Source organism: Lissotriton helveticus, chromosome 3_2 (assembly GCF_964261635.1).
Source record: "Lissotriton helveticus chromosome 3_2, aLisHel1.1, whole genome shotgun sequence".
In the NCBI taxonomy this organism is placed as follows: domain Eukaryota; kingdom Metazoa; phylum Chordata; class Amphibia; order Caudata; family Salamandridae; genus Lissotriton; species Lissotriton helveticus.
The window spans coordinates 72,017,714-72,037,170 of record NC_136062.1 but is presented as its reverse complement, the minus strand read 5'-3'; the positions used below and the strand labels follow the sequence as shown (position 1 = coordinate 72,037,170).

The following is a 19,457-nucleotide window of genomic DNA, read 5'->3' as shown; positions in this document are numbered from 1 at the left end:
AGTGACAGACAGTCTGTGAATGTAATCTCGAAAATGTGCCAATGATATAAATAACAGCGGAGAGAGGACTGCCAATGAGACAAGAGCTGTATTAAAGGTGCGGACTATCGCCATCATAGCAGAGGGAAAACTTCCCAAAAGTGCAGGTAAAAAGGGGCAGAGACATGTAACAAGAGGAGAAGCCACACAATTGTGCAGAGTACCAAAAAGCATATATTACATAGAAATGTACTTTGTGTCATGGAGATTCAAGTCACAGTAACAAATGTTAAAAGGCAATATATGTAAATTTCCATCGTACAGTATATTGTTACAATTGACTAAGTAATTCAGTACACACGAGTAAACACCAATGATGACAATAATGATGGACACAAGTGCCAGAAAACTGTGCAATCAAAAGTATCAGTCAGAGGCACAAGTTACTACTTGTGTAACGATATATTTGTAAGAGACATTAGTTAGTGATAGATTCCTTACCTTAGAATATCCCCAGGCGCCAGACTGGATCCGGAAATTTTTACCTAGCAGTACCCTTGCGCGTTGGTAGGCGTCGTCAGCGGCCGTCATGACGTCGTTGGAGTACTTAGACGCCGCCTCCGCGTGCTGAGGTCAGTTCTTAGACACAGCTTTTCCGCGCCAGAAGCGCTGAGCCATGTTAAAAACCAACACTGGTGCCATTGAAACTAGGGCCCTGAAAGGGGAAAACCCTAGATTTCGGTTCGCAGAACGGGGAGGATGGGTGGGCGGTAAGGAATCTATCACTAACTAATGTCTCTTACAGATATATCGTTACACAAGTAGTAACTTGTACATCTGAAAGAGACACGTTAGTGATAGATTCCTTACCTTAGAATAGATACCCCAGCAATACCAACCCCGGTGGTGGGTCTGCGAACCAATAATCACACCAGAAAGTCCTGGAGGACAGAACGGCCAAAGAAGCCATCCCTCTGGACTTGGCTGTCAAGGGAGTAGTGTCTGGCAAATGTGTGCGGAGATGCCCATGTAGCTGCCTGACAGATGTCTTGTAAGGGCACTCCCCGGCCCAGGGCACTTGTAGTCGCCGTGCCTCGGGTGTAATGAGCCTGCAATCCAACAGGGGGCTCATTTCTAGCCAAGGAGTAACATGCCTGGATACACAAGATGATCCACCGGGAGATGGTCCTCTTGTGTACCGCTTTCCCCTTCTTAGCGCCCATGTAACCAACAAAGAGTTGGTCATCCACCCGGAACTGGCGTGTACGATCCAAGTAGAATGAGAGCGCACGTTTTGGGTCCAGATGGTGGAGCCGCTCTTCCTCTTTAGAGGGGTGCGGTGGCGGAAAGAAGGTTGGCAAGGTGATGGACTGCCCGATGTGGAAGGCTGTGACAACCTTGGGCAGGAAAGATGGCTTAGTACGCAACACAACCTTGTCCGGATGGACAGAAAGGAAAGGAGGAGTACAAGAAAGGGCCTGGAGCTCACTCACTCTCCTGGCAGAGGTGATGGCAACCAGGAAAGCAGTCTTCAGAGTTAGAAGGCGGAGAGGACAGTTGTGAAGTGGCTCAAAGGGAGCGCACAACAGAAATGCAAGAACAAGGTTCAAGTCCCACTGAGGCATCACAAACTGAACAGGAGGGAATGTGTGTGTAATGCCCTTTAGAAATCTATTTACAATAGGGGACTTGAAAAAAGAAGGTTGATCAGGCAGCCTCAGAAAGGCTGAAACGGCAGAAAGGTAGCCCTTGATAGTGCCCAGAGCAGAGCCCTGCTGGGCAAGAGAAAGAAGGAAGAGAAAAACCTCAGAGAGAGGGGCAGCAAGAGGATCCACAGCCTTTGCTGTGCACCATGCCACAAATCTGCTCCACCTGCAGGCGTATACCGACTTTGTGGAGGGACGCCTGGCTGCCAGAATGACATTACAGACTTCAGGAGCCAAGTCAAATGGCCTCAACTGTCGCCGCTCAATCTCCAAGCATGGAGGTGGAGACTGGACAGGTTCGGGTGGAGGACCGTCCCCTGCTGCTGCGACAGAAGGTCCTCCTGAAGAGGCAGACGAACCGGGGGATCTACTGACATACTGAGTAGCTCTGGATACCAGTACCTTCATGCCCAGTCCGGAGCCACAAGGATGACTTAGGCCCGGTCGCGCTTGATCTTCTTCAGCACTCTGGGCAGAAGTGGTATAGGCGGAAAAGCGTACAACAGACCGCAACTCCACTCGCGACGAAAAGCATCTCCGAGCGAGTGCCGCCTTGGAAATTCCTACGCGCAGAACTGATGACATTGCGCGTTCTCTACAGTGGCGAATAGATCTAACCAAGGCTCTCCCCATCGCTGAAAGAGGCCTTGCGCCACGTCCGAGTTCAGACGCCATTCGTGATCCATCATGCACCGACGACTGAGCTCGTCCGCCCTGGAGTTCAGAGAACCTGCCAGATGTTGAGCCACCAGAGTTAGCCCTGGCGTTCCAGCCACTGCCAGAGGCGCAGAGCCTCCTGGCAAAGGGTCCATGACCCCACCCCGCCCTGTTTGTTGCAGTACCACATGGCGGTGGTGTTGTCCGTGAACACCTGCACTACACTCCCCCGGACAGAGGGGAGGAATGCTTTCAGTGCTAGACGAATCGCCCGCAACTCCAAAAGGTTGATGTGGAGCCGGGCCTCCGCCGGAGACCAGAGGCCTCTGATCTCCGCCTCTCCCATGTGACCTACCCAGCCCTGAAGGGACGCATCCGTCACAACTACGTGCTCCGGTTGGGGAAGGGAGAGGGATCTGCCGCTGACCCAATCGCGGTCCGTGAGCCACCAATGCAGTTGTCTCGCAGTGCCCTCCGAGATCAGGACGTGGTCAGACAGGTTGCCCTGATGCTGGGCGCACTGAAACTTCAGGTCCCACTGCAGAGCCCGCATCCGCCACCTGGCGTGATGCACCAGTAGGATGCAGGAGGATGCAGCGTCAACCTGACCGAGACCCGGGATAAAGGCTGAAAGAGTGGAATCAGAGCCTGAATATCCCGGACCCGCTGTTCGGGAGGATAAACCCGAAACTGCGCCGAGTCGAGAACCGCTCCGATGAAGAGGAGCCTCTGAGAGGGGCACAGGTGTGACTTCGGCACATTGAGGGAGAACCCCAGCTGGTGCAGGAGGTCTGCCGTTGTCTGGAGGTGGCTGACGACTGTTTGGGACGAGCCCGCCTTCAACAACCAGTCGTCGAAGTAGGGGAAGACTGAAACCCCTAACCTGCGCAGATGAGCTGCGACCACCGCCATCACCTTTGTGAACACCCGTGGTGCGCTGGTAAGGCCGAAGGGGAGCACAGTATACTGAAAGTGCTTGTGACCAACCGTGAACCGCAGGTAGCGCCGGTGGGCCGGCAGGATGGGGATGTGGAAATAAGCGTCCTGCAAGTCCAACGCTACCATCTAGTCTCCTGGGTCCAGGGCAGCTAAGACCTGAGCCAGTGTCAGCATTTTGAACTTCTCCTTCCGGAGGAAGCCGTTGACTTTCCTTAGGTCCAAGATAGGGCGTAGGCCCCCTTTGCCCTTCTTGGGTACCAGAAAGTAGTGGGAGTAGCAACCACACCCTACTTCTGGCCCAGGAACGTGCTCGATGGCCCCCTTGGCCAAGAGGGCCGTAACTTCCTCCTGCAGAAGCCGCAAATGATCCCCCGATACGCGGTGGTACTGCGGTGGCATGGCTGGAGGGGTCGCCTCGAAGGGGAGGGAGTAGCCCCTTCGGACGATTTGCAGCACCCACCTGTCTGACGTGACAGTGCGCCAGTGGAGGAGGTGATGGCGAACCCTGCCCCCCACTGGCGTCACGGGCCTGAAAGCACGGACTAGGAGGGTTTTGAGGCGGATGCTGCAGGGGAAGGTGTGGACTGACCTCGCCGTTGTCCCCGACCGCCGCCACAGCGGTTTCCACGGCCGCCACCGCGTTGGGTATTACCCTGCGGAGCATGGCTGGCAGCACGTGTGGGTACACCCCTTCCGTGGCCACGAAAGGAGTGAAAGGCAGCCGATTGCTGGCGCGGGGCCGAGAGGCCCAAGGACTTGGCCGTAGCCCTGGAGTCCTTAAAGCGCTCAAGCGCATGGTCTGCCTTGTCGCCAAAAAGGCGACGGCCATCAAACGGCATGTCCATGAGAGTATTCTGGACATCAGCCGAGAAGTTGGCGGACCTCAACCAGGCGTGGCGACGAATCGCCACCGCCGTTGCCATCGCTCTGCCCAGAGAGTCGGTAGTATCCAGTCCACACCGGATCTAATAACGTGCCACATCTCGGCCTTCCACAAGGGCTTGGCCGAGTTTAGCCCGTACCTCCAACAGGCATTCTGGCAGCACGTCCGCGACCGTATCCCACAAAGAGTGGGTGTAACGCCCCAAGAGGCACGCGGTGTTGGAAGACCGCAGTCCCAGACTCAGGGAGGAGAATACTTTCTTGCCGTATTGCTTGTACCTCTTGGATTCCCTGTCAGGCGGCGCCAACGGGAATGTGATCTGGAAATTTGAGGCCAGGATCACCAGGCTCTCAGGGGTGGGGTGGGTGGACAGGAAACCAGGGTCGCCCGGGGCCGGGCGGTGGCGTCTGGCCACGTTCCTATCTACAGGCGAACCTGTAGCGGGCCTGGACCAAGTGCCCAAAAGAACGTCGGTTAAGGCCTCGTTAAACGGCAGTAGAGGCTCGGCTGAGCATGACTGCGGCTTAAGGACCTCAGTGAGGAGGTTAGTCCTCACGGCCGCGACGGGGAGCTCAAGGCCCAAGGCCTTGGCCGCCCTCATCAACACCACACTATAGGTTGCCCCCTCCTCCGTAGCAGCGGTAGGAGGTGAGACAAAGCCAGTGTCAGGCGAAGTGTCTATACCACTGGCCTCCCCAAGTTCACCTGCCCAGTCCTCTTGAGACTGGCATTCACGTCCCAGAGGGTCCTCAGACCCCTCCCAATCCTCCTCATCGCCCATCTCCTGGTACTCAGGGTTAGCAAATAATTGGGCCGGTTAATGGAAAGTGAACTCTCCGAACGGCGTCTGAAGCGGCGCCGCTCCGGCGCCGGAACCGGGTCGAGGGAGGCATCGGGGACGGCGCCGCCCGAGGACGGCGCCGGGGGTGACACCTGAGGGGCCGGCGCCGGGGAGGTCGTTAAGTCGACCGGCGACGACCCGGATCCGGAACCGGATCCAGCGGGGCCCTGCGGCGCCGGGCCCGAAGGCGCCGGCGTCGTTGGAGCCAAAGCAGCCAACAGCGTCGGGCCGATGTCCCCGACCCGCTAGGACCCTCAGACGGGTCCGCTGGGCCCGAAGGCGCCGCGGAGCCCGTCGGAGGAGAGAGGGACGTTATGGCCATGAGGAACCGCTCGATCTCCTCCGGCGCCGCGTTAGGCCCAGGGACCGGAGGGTATGGGGCCGGACGCGGAGCCGCGTGGGGGGTGTCACCTGAACCCCCGGCCACGTCGCGCGAGCTTCGGGGGGGAGTCGGAAGAGCGATGACGTCTCTTCGACTTCTTGTGCTTACCTGACGACTTCGATCCTGAGGAGTGATGTCGACTCCCGGAGCTCCGATGGCGCCTCTCCCGCGACCGGTCCCTCGACCTCCGTCCGGACCGGGACCTCTCTCGGCGTGGGGCCGACTGCCGGAGTTCGAGCCGCTTACGGGACCGCTCCCGCCTAGCCTTCGAAGTCAGGGCCCGGCAGTCGGAACAGGTCTTGTCGTCGTGGTCGACGCTGAGACAGTGGAGACACCGACGGTGAGGGTCAGTGACCGACATCAGCCGGTCGCAATCCTCACAGGGCTTAAAACGTATCGGAGTCGAAGGCTTTGAAAAAGGATGATCAAAAGATCAAAAAAGTTTAGTCAAAAAGTGACTAAGGTACCACTTTTTCCGGATCTGCGCTGCTGGCGCGAAAAAAAGAAGAACGGACGTCAGCACGCGGAGGCGGCGTTTAAGTACTCCGACAACGTCATCGACGCCGACGACGGAAGCGGAGCCGCAGACGACACCTACCGACGCGCAAGGGTACTGCTACGCAAAAATTTCCGGATCCAGTCTGACGCCTGGGGATATTCTAAGGTAAGGAATCTATCACTAACGTGTCTCTTTCAGATTCATGGCTACAGCTCGGCAATTTGTGAGATGTGATTACTACTGCCTCATAAAAGCTTAAAAAGTATACGGTTCCGAGTAAATCACCTAAAGGGCGACTCCTTTATAAGAGGGAAACATTCAGAAGATGGAGGGAATCAGGCAAGTAGTAGCACAGCTCACTGAGTATTTCAAAGAGGCCGCGAAAGTGCTCCCAAAGGCTGCAGGCTGACAAATGGTGCGCGCGCCCGGCGCACATGCACTGTACCTGATCCGACTGCAGACTTTGGTAGCACTTTTGAAAGCCCCTTACTTAATATCTCACCAAAGCATCGCTAACGTAATGGCTTAGGCAAGACCTAAAAAGAAGTAAAGAGAGGTAAAAGAAGGGCTTGTAGATAAAAGTGTACCTGAACCTGTGTCTGAGATGACCATGATACATAGTAAGGGATAATGAGACCATGCTTGAAACTAGCGCAACTAGCGAGCATGGTGCATAAGGCCCCAGATATATATGGGTTTAAAATGGACTTGATGAGCATGCTGGCCGAGTAAAGAAAGCAGACCCAAACCGAGGCCCGAGCTGTGGCTAGGGTTCTAAACTGTAGAATGTACAGGACGCATTCTCATAACTTGAGTACATTTCAAAATATGGACTAGGTATCTATCGTTTTTGAAATAGTAACAAATTCAAATCATAGCAAGGCTCATGCAGCTTTGTCCTGTGGGTTCATAATGTGATATGAAGTGACAGTCATTTAGAATATATGTGAAAGGGCAGACAGACATCTATCCCCCATTGTGTGTGAGCGTATAAATGTGGAGCATCGAAGTAGAAAGCACAGTGGCGATGAAACTAAAGGGCAAGGACAATGTTAGAATTAAAGGAGAAAAAAAAAGACGGAAAACTAAAGCAGTGGCAGGAAAAAACAAGTGGGCGGTGTCTGTCCACTCCAAGCGGGCAGTGTCTGTCCACTTCAAGTGTTGTCCACTGACCACTTCCAAGCTAGTCGGGGCTCCACACCAAGTCCTTTGGTCAAAGTCGTTGGTTAGCACACCCACCATGCTGTGATTCATCGAGTGGGTCTGTGGATCAAATGCAGCAAGAAGTGCGCTGTGTCCGATCTCATATACCGGAGGCAAGCAATACGACCAGGTCACTCTTCAAGACATCACGCGCATCACACTAACTCTTCCCATGTAAGATATGCTACAACACTCACAACCAAACATACTGGTCTGAATGCAATCATCCAGGCACTATATAGCGCTGTCGTGCCAAATGAGTGCATGTGCTCACTACACAAATGTTGGATAACATAACACACACCATGGCATTGCGTGTAATGACTGACCTGGAGATTAAATTGTTTTTCCGAATGTGTCTCTGTAGAAGTAGGAAAGCATGAATTGTAACTATCTTGACTCTGCTCCCCAAACCCATGTCTGCCTCCGTGCAGGCATGACACATACTCTGCCCCGTATTCAGTGTGCGCTGCACTTCTAAGTGTGTCAGACGTTTGAGGTTGGAGGTGGCCATCTGCCAACAATCCAGTGTCCAGAGGGCCACCACCGCCAGTCTCTTGTTCATGCAACAGCTCTTTGCCTGCTGGGACGTCCATTTTTAGAAAAGAAAAAGTAAGTCACAAAATCCCACGGAGTGTATTATAAAAATAAAAATAAATCAGAAGTGTTGTAAAGATGGCCCTCCTGGCATGAGGCAATCGGCGGATATTTGGTGTGCTAAGAGAAAAATCGGGTATATTTTAGAAGCTTGATAAAATGTTGCCTCCCAGGGGTGGAGCCTAGGCGCATGCGTGTGGTGCACTTGTCACGTGGTAATGCTGCTGCACCTGCCCATCTTCAGCAGGGAGCATGCCTCGGCTCGAGAGGTAATTGTATAAGTGCATTAATTCGTGCCTGGGTGCCCATCCAGACTGGCAGTGGCACGCGCCCCTGTCAATTAAAACGTCTTTTAAGGGCTATTTGCGCCAAGCACTCCATCCATACTACAGGGCGGTCTTGTCTAAGGGCACACCTCACCGTGTGTGCGCCTGTGGAGAAGCAGGTGTGGGTTGTTGCTTGGGGGCCCTGGATCTGGGACCCTGCAATGCTAATTGTTCAATTCCCCACTTAACCCAACAGGAACTGTGTGACCTGAGGCAGCTCACCAGATGCATCTTGCCGGCTGAAACATGGAAAACAAAAATCAAACGTAGTCTTTATTTTGTGTAATTTCCGTCATTGTAGGAGGCATTACTTTAAATGCTCATATTCTGTAGTTGCATTTGTGTAATTTCTTTGATAGTGGGAATAATAGATACATTGATTCTGAAGTCCTAATCCTATAGTGGGAGTTAATAGATTTTGGAATGTGAAAATTTGATGCTGGAATTGGAAACCGAGTCCATGCAAATAGGCACACACAAATTTGGGATGCCCCAACTACTTGATGGAGCTTGTAGGAACAGAGACGTTTTAAGGCATGGGCAAAGTGGTCTCTGGCCCAGGGCCCCAGTCTTTCATAGGGCCCCTGATGGAGCCAACTGTGTTCTGCAGAGTTCTTAAACATTGTTTTAAATACAGTTTTCTTTTCATTTATTTGTAATGTGGGTTGTGTGTGAGAGTCTATTACAGAAATGTTTCAGAGAAATGTTGTTTCATGCAACATCCATTAAAAAAACGTATTTTAAATAAAAACAGGACCTCACATACGAAATGGGAGGGTGTCGGAGATTATTTGCAGTAATATTAGTGAGCTGCTGCGTTACAGTATTGAATACACACGTCACTATCCCTGATTATTAGATGTAAACACGTTTAGAATTTGGATGAGTGTGCCTGTGCACTGTTGGTGACCTGGCCAAGGAGGGCATGAAATTGGATCATAAATTCAAAGCTGTCTGAACAGGGGCGCCCCCATATTTCATTGGCCCAGGACCGCCAAAACCCTTAAGGTGTCCCGGTGTCGGAGAGAGCAGATAATCCTGGAATACCATAAAGAAGTGATTGGAACTTGGCACGTGGGCCTTGGAGTCTAACCCAGGGGAGGCCAGCATTTTCTTCAAACCTGAGCCGGGATTGCAGATGACCCTCTCATGCAAATGATGCCAATTCAGCTCATTATATGTAAATTGGCTGTTCTGTAAGGTTGCCATAGGTCAGACATTTGATGTGGGTGTCCTGAAAATGTGACATGCCTGTTGCCTTTGCTGTGGAGATCTTGAAAACAAAGCATGGGGCTTGTCCTTGCCACAGAGATCTCCCAATTTTTCATCGGCCTTGCCATCACTGGGTGTCCTCTAAATGTGGCAATCGTCTGGTTCTCTGTGGAGAGCCTGCCATGCTCTGGCACCAGGAGTCGGACAGACACTGGCGGTCAGTGCCCTACTGAAAACGGGAGTGGTGTTTTGCTGGGAGGAGGGAAGGCTGCATTATTCTGATATTTTGTGAGAAGCTGTTTCAAAGTTATGCAGCCTTCGATGAAAATGAGTAGCCAACTGTCCACTGAAGCTAAAAATATGGTTAGCCACTCCCTTCTGCGTTTCCTTGGTGTTAGTTCTGCGTTTTAGCAAATACATAAGATGGGAGAAAAAAGCTGGATTGCAGTGACTCTCTCTTCCTCTGCCTCTGTATAGCTTCTGACCTTTCACATCTGTGACTTGTCACCGGAAGTGACTTCCATGGGTAGCTAATACTTCCGGTGGCTTAGTGGAGTAATAGGTCCACTGTAGGGGCCTGTCTTTTGCAACATGGCCACTGGGTCAAATCCCAACGAGTGCACTCAGCCTTTCCTCCTTCTAAGGTCGATAACATGAGTACAATTGAGTTGGGTGAAAATGAATATCTGTTAATCAGCGCCAAGGTGCCCTTCTGGGTGAACGTGCGCTTACAAACAAATACGTGTTGTTAATACTTCCAGTCACTTGCATTAGAGTAGATTCATGTTTCCAGGGGCCACACGTGAAATTACTAGAGGCTTGTTTCCTATAAAAGAGTGGGGTCCGTGACCTCCGAATGAGGGTAGACGTATCACTGGGTTACCAACCACTCAGTAGATCACAGCGTAGGCTGCCAGTTAAAAGTGTAAAACGCAGACATCCCTGCTCAACCTTTCATCCTCTCAGACCGTTAAAATGAGTACCCCTTAGTTCTATGGCCTTTTTTTCTTTTTCCTTTCTTCTTTACGAGAGATGGGTCGATTATCCTGTATCGATTTTCTTATGTATCGGGGTGTCTATTTTGGTCTTTATTATCCTGAAATATGGGTGGGTGAGCCCTGCTGGCTGCTACTTGCTGGATTGTTGATCGTACTTCTTATCCTTAATGTACCTAATTAGGTTGACTTGCATACTCCTGTGAATCGTATTTCCCGCATTGATTTGGTCGCTCACCTATCGCTATGTTGTATTTGATGTATGACACCCGATATATGTACATTTCTCTTGTTTTCTTCAATAAAACCCTTAAAATTTTTTTTTAAAAATGAGTACCCCTCAGTTGACTAACAGTAGACCGTATGCTTAGCCTCCAGTAATAGATTCCGCTTGTGCTGCCTGATGGATTCTACATTAATAAGTCTCACATTGTAATGAGGGTGAGCCCGGTTAGCGTGTGTCCCGCTGCGCTCAGCCTTTCCTCCTTCTAAGGTCGATAACTTGAGTACAATTGAGTAGGGTGAAATGAATATCTGTTATGCAGCGCCAAGAAGCCCTTCTGGGTGAACGTGCGCTTACAAACAAATACGTGTTGTTAATACTCCCAGTCACGTGCATTAGAGTAGATTCATGTTTCCAGGGGCCACACGTGAAATGACTAGAGGCTTGTTTCCTATAAAAGAGGGGGGCCCGCGCCCTCCGAATGAGGGTAGACGTATAACTGGGTTACCAACCACTCACCAGATCACAGCGTAGGCTGCCAGTTAAAAGTATAAAACGCAGACATCCCTGGCTCTACCTTTCATCCTCTGAGACTGTTAAAATGAGTACCCCCTCAGTTGACTAACAGTAGACCGTATGCTTAGCCTTAGACTTATAGAGAAATGCACACCAGTCCGCATACTCTTTCACATTGTGTCTATTTTACAAAACGCAAACTAATATTCCAAAGGAAAAAAATAAAGAGGATGCCTTGTGTATAAACCATTGAATTATTAAATAGCATCTATTGTGCATTTCCTACTCCCACATGAACGATGCGGCGCTGTGGCTATACATAATGTGCAGCGCCCGTGTACGTCAAAGTTATGAAGCGTCTGCTATCGCTATCCCGTTACCATTCAATAACTAAGTATTCCTCAAAGGAACTGATAAGCAAGTAGAGCGCATGTAAACTGTACTTAGTCGGTGCTGCCTCGGCAGAAAACGCAAATGACGTATGGGATCGCAAACCAACCATCAGCCAGATAAGAACACCAACACTAGAATTAACCTATGGCAAGCAGCAGGACAAATTACCCTCGATATTGTAATTACTATAGGTCTTGCTCGACCTAAAAATATGGATATCTTGTTTTAAAAATTGATTATGCAAAAGAAGTTCATTTAAAAAAGAATATTGGAAAATATACAACTCAGTTGAGATTTTTATATGTAGAAAACCATTTTTCAGATCAGGATTTAGCTTACGTACATTTTTAGATTAATTTGTTTTGGCACACTTACCGATGACTCAGGATCTGATAATTCATCCAGGAGCTTCCTTGCATCCACCACAGCTTGATACAATCTAAGATTCTTGCCATCAGAAGCAACAAAGCAAGCACTAGCAGAATTGCAGTATGTTCCTAACGAGAAGAATTAAACATTAAGACAAATTCCTTGATCGGTTAATGCACTACTACGACATTTTACAAAGTTCTTTTAAATAGATTGTAATAAGAAATGACAGGGCAATCGTTCATCTACTACTCTTATATGCAGATATCACACATATAAGCTCAGAAGTAATTACAGCAGACCAAGATATTAAGGAGCACTTATGTACAGCTATGTCCAGGATCAAAGTTTCAATATACACAGCTGGAGTCCCCCATAAACCTTCAAAGGATCTGGGTACTTGATTAACTCCATTATTTATTAGATGGGTTTTGTTCTTTTTTTATTTTTCATTCTTGCTCTTCCTTTACTGCCTTAATTAGGCACAAAAGATTGCTTTCTTAGTGTACAATCTACTGACTTTTTGTTGAACATTTTTTTTTTTTTAAATACATTGGTTGCTCTTAGTACTGCCTCTTTGTGGGGCTTCCGCACATTAATCCTTTTCAGTGAAAAATTTAATTACATTTGGTAACGCCGTAACTGGCAGATATTCTATCTAGCAGTAGATTGCCTACCTTAGAATAATTCCCAGGCATAAGGCAGGATCCGGAAATATTTCTTGAGCACTAACCCTGCTGGTAGGTTGCATCGCTTCACTCCAGATGATGGCGCTGGAAGTGATGTGTGCGGTGCCTAAATAAGGGCTACTCCAGTGAGCTGACGTCAGTTTCTTTTTGTCACTTTCCACGTAGGAAGGGCGGAGCCACAAATAATTGGACTGTGTCCAGAACAGCTCCGATATGAAAGGGAGCGTCTGAGAAAGAGACAGGTGGGATTTTGGCATGTTGAAAGTGAACTCCTGCGAGCACAGAAGGATTTGCCATAGTGAGACGACTGCCTGGGGTGAGCTATTTTCAACAGCCAACCATTGATGTAGGGAAAGACTGGAATCCCTGACCTCTGCAGATGAGCTGCAATCACCACCATCACTTTCGTGAACACCAGTGGGGCGTTGCTAAGGCCATAGAGGAGCACAGCAAACTAAGCGTGCTATTGGCTGACAATGAACTGCTGGGGATGTGGAAATAAGCTTCCTGTCAGTCCAATATTACCATCCAGTCTCCTGGGTCTAGGGCAGAAAGGACTTGCTCATGCGTGGGCATTTTGACTTTCTCATTTTTCAGGAAGAGTTTCAAAAGGCGCAATTCTAGGATAGGATAAAGGCCTCCATCCTTCTTGGGCACCAGAAAGTATTGTGAATAACAACCACAACCTCTTTCTGATGTCAGCACCCTCTTGAAGGATCTCTTGGCCAAGAAAGCCAACACTTTCCGACAGAGCAAGGAGAGGTAGTCCTCCATTAGCCGGTCATAAGTGGGTGGCATGGGGGGGGGATGAGTCACAAAGGGGGGGGGGGGTCACAAAGGGGGAGGGTAGCCCCTTTGGACTAGCTGCAAAACCCAATGGTCAGATGTTTTTGACATCCAGTCGTGCAGGTGAAGGCGTATCATGCTCCCCACTGGAGGCCCCTGGTAGTATGAGGGCATACTAAAGGAATTGGAGGCTACAGCTGCCGGAGGGATGGCTGACAGGCTCGACCTATGACTGCCTGCCCCACTGTGGGAGCCGTGATCTCTGCACGAAAAGATTGTGCCATTTTCTGACTGGGGTGGCTGGGTGTGGAATGAGTTTGTTGGAAGCTCCACTTGTTGCCACGTAAGGGGCAGGAGTGACTGGGGTTGGCAAGGAGCCATGGAAAGGCCTAGTAACCTGGCCGTAGCTCTGCTGTTCTTAAAGCACTTGAGTGCTGAGTCTACCTTCTCTACAAAAGACTGAGAGCCATCAAAGACAGAATGTACATGAAGAGCCAGTAGCTCTCAGCCAGGCATGGCGCCTAAGGGCCACTGACGATGAAATTGTTCTGCCCAGCGCACAAGTTACTTACCTTCGGTAACAATATATCTGTAAGAAACATTAGTAGTGATAGATTCCTAACCTTAGAATTACCGCTAGGCGTCAGACTGGATCCAGAAGGTTCTCGTCAGCAGTACCCCGGCGCGTCAGTAGCCTGCGTCGTGCGGCTCCGTGTGCATCGGTGGCGTAGTTGTCGCCGAGATGACATCGTTGGAGCTAATTAGAAGCGCCCATGCGAGCTGACGTCAGTTCTGTATGCGACTTTCCGCGCCAGGAGCGCAGAGCCATGCAAAAACTGACCACTTGTGCCTGAAACTAGGGCCCTTAAAGGGATGACCTTAACCCTAGAAATCAGTTCGCAGAACGGGGAGGGTGGGTGGGGCGGTAAGGAATCTATTACTACTAATGTTTCTTACAGATATATCGTTACCGAAGGTAACTTGTGCATCTGGAAGAAACACGAAGTGATAGATTCCCTACCTTAGAATAGATACCCCAGCAATACCAACCCCGGTGGTGTGTCTGCAAACCAAAATCACACCAGAAAGTCATGGAGAACAGAATGGCCAAAGAGGCAGTCTCTCCGGACTTGGCTGTCCAGGCAGTAATGCTTGGTAAACGTGTGCTCCCGGGTAGCTCCCAAGTACTGGATGCACTGGACCGGAGTCGGGACAGACTTGGACATGTTGATGTGCAACCCCAGCTTGTTCAAGAGAACGCACGTCTTCTGGAAGTGCGCTTGAGCTTCTGAGAAGGAGGAGGCCTTGATCAACCAATCGTCCAGGTATGGGTAGACAAACACCTTGTTCTTCCTTAGGTGTGCGGCTACCACTGCCATGCATTTCGAGAATGTCCTGGGCGCAGACTTCAGCCCGAAGGGCAGTACTGTGTATTGATAATGATTGGTGCCGACTTGTAATCGCAGGAACTTCCTGTGTTTATGTGCAATGGGCACATGGAAGTATGCATCCTGTAGGTCTATGGCACACAGCCAGTCTCCCCGTTGCAGCTGAGGATAAATCTGATGCAACGACAGCATGCGAAACTTCTCTCTGCGAATCCACTTGTTTGCTTGTCGCAAATCCAGAATGGGCCTGAACTCGCTCGTCCTTTTTGCGAACCAGGAAGAACCGGGAGTACAGACCTCTTCCTCTTTGAGACAGAGGTACGTCTTCTATCGCCCTTTTCCTTAACAGGATATCAGCCTCCGCCTGGAGCTCGCGCAGCTGAAACTGCGAGCTGACCGGAGGGATTGATGGAGGCGGGCTGGTGAACTGAAGACTGTATCCATTGCAAACAAGTTCAGCACCCACTTGTCCTGAGTAATTTTTCTCCACTCAGCCAGAAAAAATCGAACGCTTCCCCCGACCGGAGCGGGTAACGGATGTAGGGGAAGTAACAGCTCAGGGTCGAGACCCGGCCGCGCCCTTCTTCGCTGTAGAGGATTGTTGACCTCCTCTACCCTTCTGACGCTTTTAGAAGGGCCTCCGGAACTGCTGCTGATGTTGCTGATGCTGTCCCGAAACCGGTCCTCGCCCTCTGCCCTGCGCCCCAAACCGTCGTTGGAAAGGACAGTAGGTTTTCTTTTCTTTGGGCTTCTCCAAGCTCACCGCCGTCAGCGTCTCAGCATCCTCCTTCATGCGGGCCATCTCATTATCTGCATGCTTCCCGAAAAGGGTCTCCCCCGAGAAGGGCAGATTCGACACTCGCTGCTGGGCCTCCGGCTTGAGTGATGTGAGCCTGAGCCAGGCATGGCGTTGCTGGTTGATCCCATGACAATATCCATGGGCCGCCAACAGAGAGCCATCAGCGGCCGCGCTGATGACCTGGTCCGACACCAGCATCCCTTCCTTCTGGATCGCCAGGAAATCCTCCCTCCTATCTCGTGGCAGGAGATCCGCGAACTGCTGGAGGGATTCCCATAGGGCACGATCATACCGCCCTAGCAGAGCTGCATCGCTAGTGGCCTTCATGGACGTAGATGCCGTCCCACAGGCCTTCCTGCCATTTGAGTCGATCCATCGGCTCTTCTTATCCAGAGGTACGGTAGATGAAGGAGAGGTAGAATGTTGCTTCCTGGCCGCCGTTACTATAACGGATTCCGGAACAGGGTCAATCCTCAGAAAAGCCGGGTCGGAATCTGGGGCCCTGTACTTCTTCAGAAGACGTGAAGGAGCGGCTTTCGCCGTTGCAGGCGTAAGGAACAGCACCTCCGCTGGCTCTACCAATCCTGGCACGAGCGGTAGTAGAGGGCGAGACAAATGCTTCTTCTGAAGTGTCTCAAAAATCACGGACGTCGTAGGTGTTGGAGCCGTCACCGTGATTCCCAATTTCGCAGCACCCCTCAAGAGAACATCCTGGAACGTGCTGATATCATCCACGGGAGACACCCTCGTCCCCAGGGAGTCCGATAAGGTCAGGGAGAATGACCTGGTCCTGGAGGAATCCGTGCGGGACTGTGATCCGCGCCTCCTGTGGCGCCGTCTTGACCTCGTAGAGGATCTGTGACGACTGCGCGACCTCCGTCTCCGCCCGGAGCGGGATCGCAACTTCCTTGGCTTCGGTCGCCCTGCCGGTTCCACCGGGGTGGGAGACTTAGGCTTGGACGGAGCCCTCGGCTGAGGGGTCCCCTTAGGAGGAGTAGAAAATCGTGGCAACGACCCGGTCCTCGGAGGAACCGGGGGGAGGCTTGTCAGCCGGCAACTGGGGTTGCGGTTGAGGCTGTGGAGGAGGTGGAGGTGGAGGCGGGGTGGGAGCCCGCGGAGGCAGTCCTCTCCGTAACGGAGGAGGAGGAGTGACTGTCTTCGGCCTAGAAGGAGTATACACAACAGAGTACACCGTGCCCGGTGAGCCGCCCTCCCTACTAGGCTGGGACTTTGGAGAGTCCTCCATAGGCACTTGACGCCTGCCAGATCGACTCCTGGCGCCAGAACTCCTTCCGTGCCTTCCCGGCGTCGAAGAACGGCGACCAGACGGCGAGCGTCGGCCCCTCGATGGCGAGCTTCGCCTCCTCGACGGCGAATGCCTTCGCCTCGACGGCGACCTTCTGCGCCTCGACGGCGACCGCCTATGCCTCGACGGCGACCGCCTATGCCTCGACGGCGACCTTCTACGCCTCGACGGCGACCTTCGCCTCGACGGCAACCGTCTCTTCGACGTCAAGGATCCCCTCGACGACGACCTTCTCCTCTTCGCCGACGGCGAACGGCGGTGTCGCCTCGACGGCGAGCGCCGACACCGGGCCTCTCGACGTCGAATACTCGACGGCGACCCCAATGAAGACGACGACGAAATCGTCACTGGCGACTTCGACGGCGGCCTGTTCAAATCCCTCGACGCCGAACGTCTACGTCGCCTCGACCCAGAGCCCTGGGGAGACGGGGAACAGACTGCAGTCATCCCTCTCGACGTCGTGGTCGGTGCAATCGACGCCGACGGAGAATGGGGACGTTTGATGGTCTTCCTGCCCCTGGGGAGCCCCCCAGAGGCCTCCGCATGGGCAGATGAAGCCCCTCCAGACCCACCTTGTGCCTTCCTTCTTCCGTCTTCCAGGCCCTGAAGCCTGATCTTCATCCTATCCCTCAGGGTCCTGCTAGAGAAACCCTGGCAGATGTCACACTCCTCTGGGACATGGGATGAGGGAAGGCAGATGATACACACCTCGTGTGGGTCAGACTTGGCCTTCTTCCTGGAGCACTCAGGGCATTTGTCGAATAATGCAGGCATATTCGACAATTAAAGAGTGCACCAAAGGATAAACAGGAAGAAACACCAAAGTACTTCAAGAAAAGCACTCAATAACTTTGAAAAAGTGAAAATATCACAGATAAACCCTTGAAAAGGGAGAGCTCAATGCTCCAGGGTCCTGCTTGCAGGAGCCGGAAAAAAGAACTGAAAGTAAAAGGGACCTGCAGTGCATTCTGGGATACTGTGAAGTTCTGGAAAGTTCTCTTAAAGGCACAGTATCCTGTTCTGAGCCACATAATGGCAGCCTATGGGGCTTGTCTGTCCATGTCCTCCTCTCTATCATTCCAGATGGATTTTGCTGTTAAAGCAAGGGAAATCTGGACAGGCTTTGCTGTTTGTGGATTTTTTGGTGGAATTTTTAGTTGAAGTACTGGACAGTGTAGCCTGTGGATATAGGAGTTGGCCTAACGGCTAGGGCGCTCGACCTCGGACCTGGAGAAACTGGGTTCGAGTCTCGGTAACGACGCCAAACTTCCTGTGATTCTGGGCAAATCACTTAATCTCCCGTGCCTAACAAAAATGAATGTGTGTCCTAATGTAACGTAACTGGTGCTATGTGAAGCGCTCTGAAACCCGATTCGGTTCGGGTCTAGTTCGCGCTATATAAAACTCTACCAAAAACAAAAAAACTGTCTGTGCAGTTCTGCTTTTTTCGACACCTTAAGAGATTATTTTTGATTGCTCCGGGGTCCACGCACATAGGCGGGACTATTCACTAGATTATGACTATACACAGAGATCCCCTACTACAGAAGGAAATTTCCTTAAATGTGAACCCAGCGAGTAGGTACAAGCTGTTGCTGGATGTCCTGGGTGGATGTTGATGGTTAGGAAGGCAGGAATTTACCTTATATGCCTATTTAGTGAGTAGGCATAAGCTGGTGCTGTGTGGCCTTGGTGTATTTTGATGGCTAACGCTGCGGTTTTGATGGTAATAACCTCACTATATAGTGAGGTTTAAAGATCGACTGTTGTGTTTTGTTTTTAGTCATAGAATCCCCAGTGCAGTCGTTTACTGTGGACATACAAGCTATAGCACCTCAGAGTTATTAAAAAGATACGGCCCAAACCAAGATGGTGTGTCCCTTTGCGGCAGGTCAGTCTGCCGTCAGTGTCGATGAATCACCATGTGAGCGTCATCGAGGTTACGCGCGCTTTCCGTAGTTAAGCACCGCCTATAAATCAACGGGCTCTGATGGATGTCAGTTTCTGTTCGTCAATGGAGGTGACCGCTCTAAGATTGAGTTACTTTGTGGGGACGTGTGCATTATTTGAAAAGGTGAGCTGGAGTATACATGCTAACTGACTGTTGGTAATGAATAGGGTTTTTACCATTTGGATTCGGTGTCATTCTGTTAAGGGGAGCCATTTATGTGAGTTTTAATGGTCTCTTTCATGCGTCAGGTATTTTCTGTAAACTGAAACCGAGGGGTTGTATTGGCCAATATATATATATTTTTTTAAATATGTTTATTGCGGCGAATATAGTAAAAAAGCACACATTGTAAAGTCATCAAGCCAGGTGATATGTAGAGAACAGGGAGGTTAGCCCCAAAGTAAATATACAGCCAATTACGGCCCACATCCCGGTGTGGAAAAGTAAATTTTGCCATGTTATATGTGCCTACGTGTTCCCCATCTTATGTTATATGTGCATGATCGATATGCATGTATTCCCTATGATCGATTAAAGACGCAATTACAGTTGTGTCCATCTCTAGTATGCCAGTTTCCAGTTTTCGTGAATACAACGAATATTAGGCCTATGTAAACCTACGTTGCCACGTTTCACAGTGTGCACGTTAATTCATTGAAAAGTCCCCGTTTCTAGGCCTCAAAAGGGCCCGGACTCAGATTCAGCTCCTGTTTCCTGAAACCCTCTCCGAGGAGCGATACAGCCCCCACCTGCATCCCTCACCCTTCACTTACTTCCTGCCTCGCAGTGCCCGGCTCGGCCTGGCTCTGCCTCCTAGT

At 50.9% G+C, this 19,457-nt stretch overlaps 1 protein-coding gene across 2 annotated transcripts in view; it reads right to left on the bottom strand.

The window, feature by feature from the left end:
• The window catches only part of DMXL2 (Dmx like 2), a 1,907,871-nt gene that overhangs the window by 1,572,124 nt on the left and 316,290 nt on the right, over positions 1 to 19,457 (bottom strand). For both annotated transcript variants that reach the window (XM_078684818.1, XM_078684819.1), the window contains exon 13: positions 11,727 to 11,848. In XM_078684818.1, the coding sequence (XP_078540944.1) occupies positions 11,727 to 11,848 (122 nt within the window). The remainder of the gene's footprint in view (positions 1 to 11,726; positions 11,849 to 19,457) is intronic.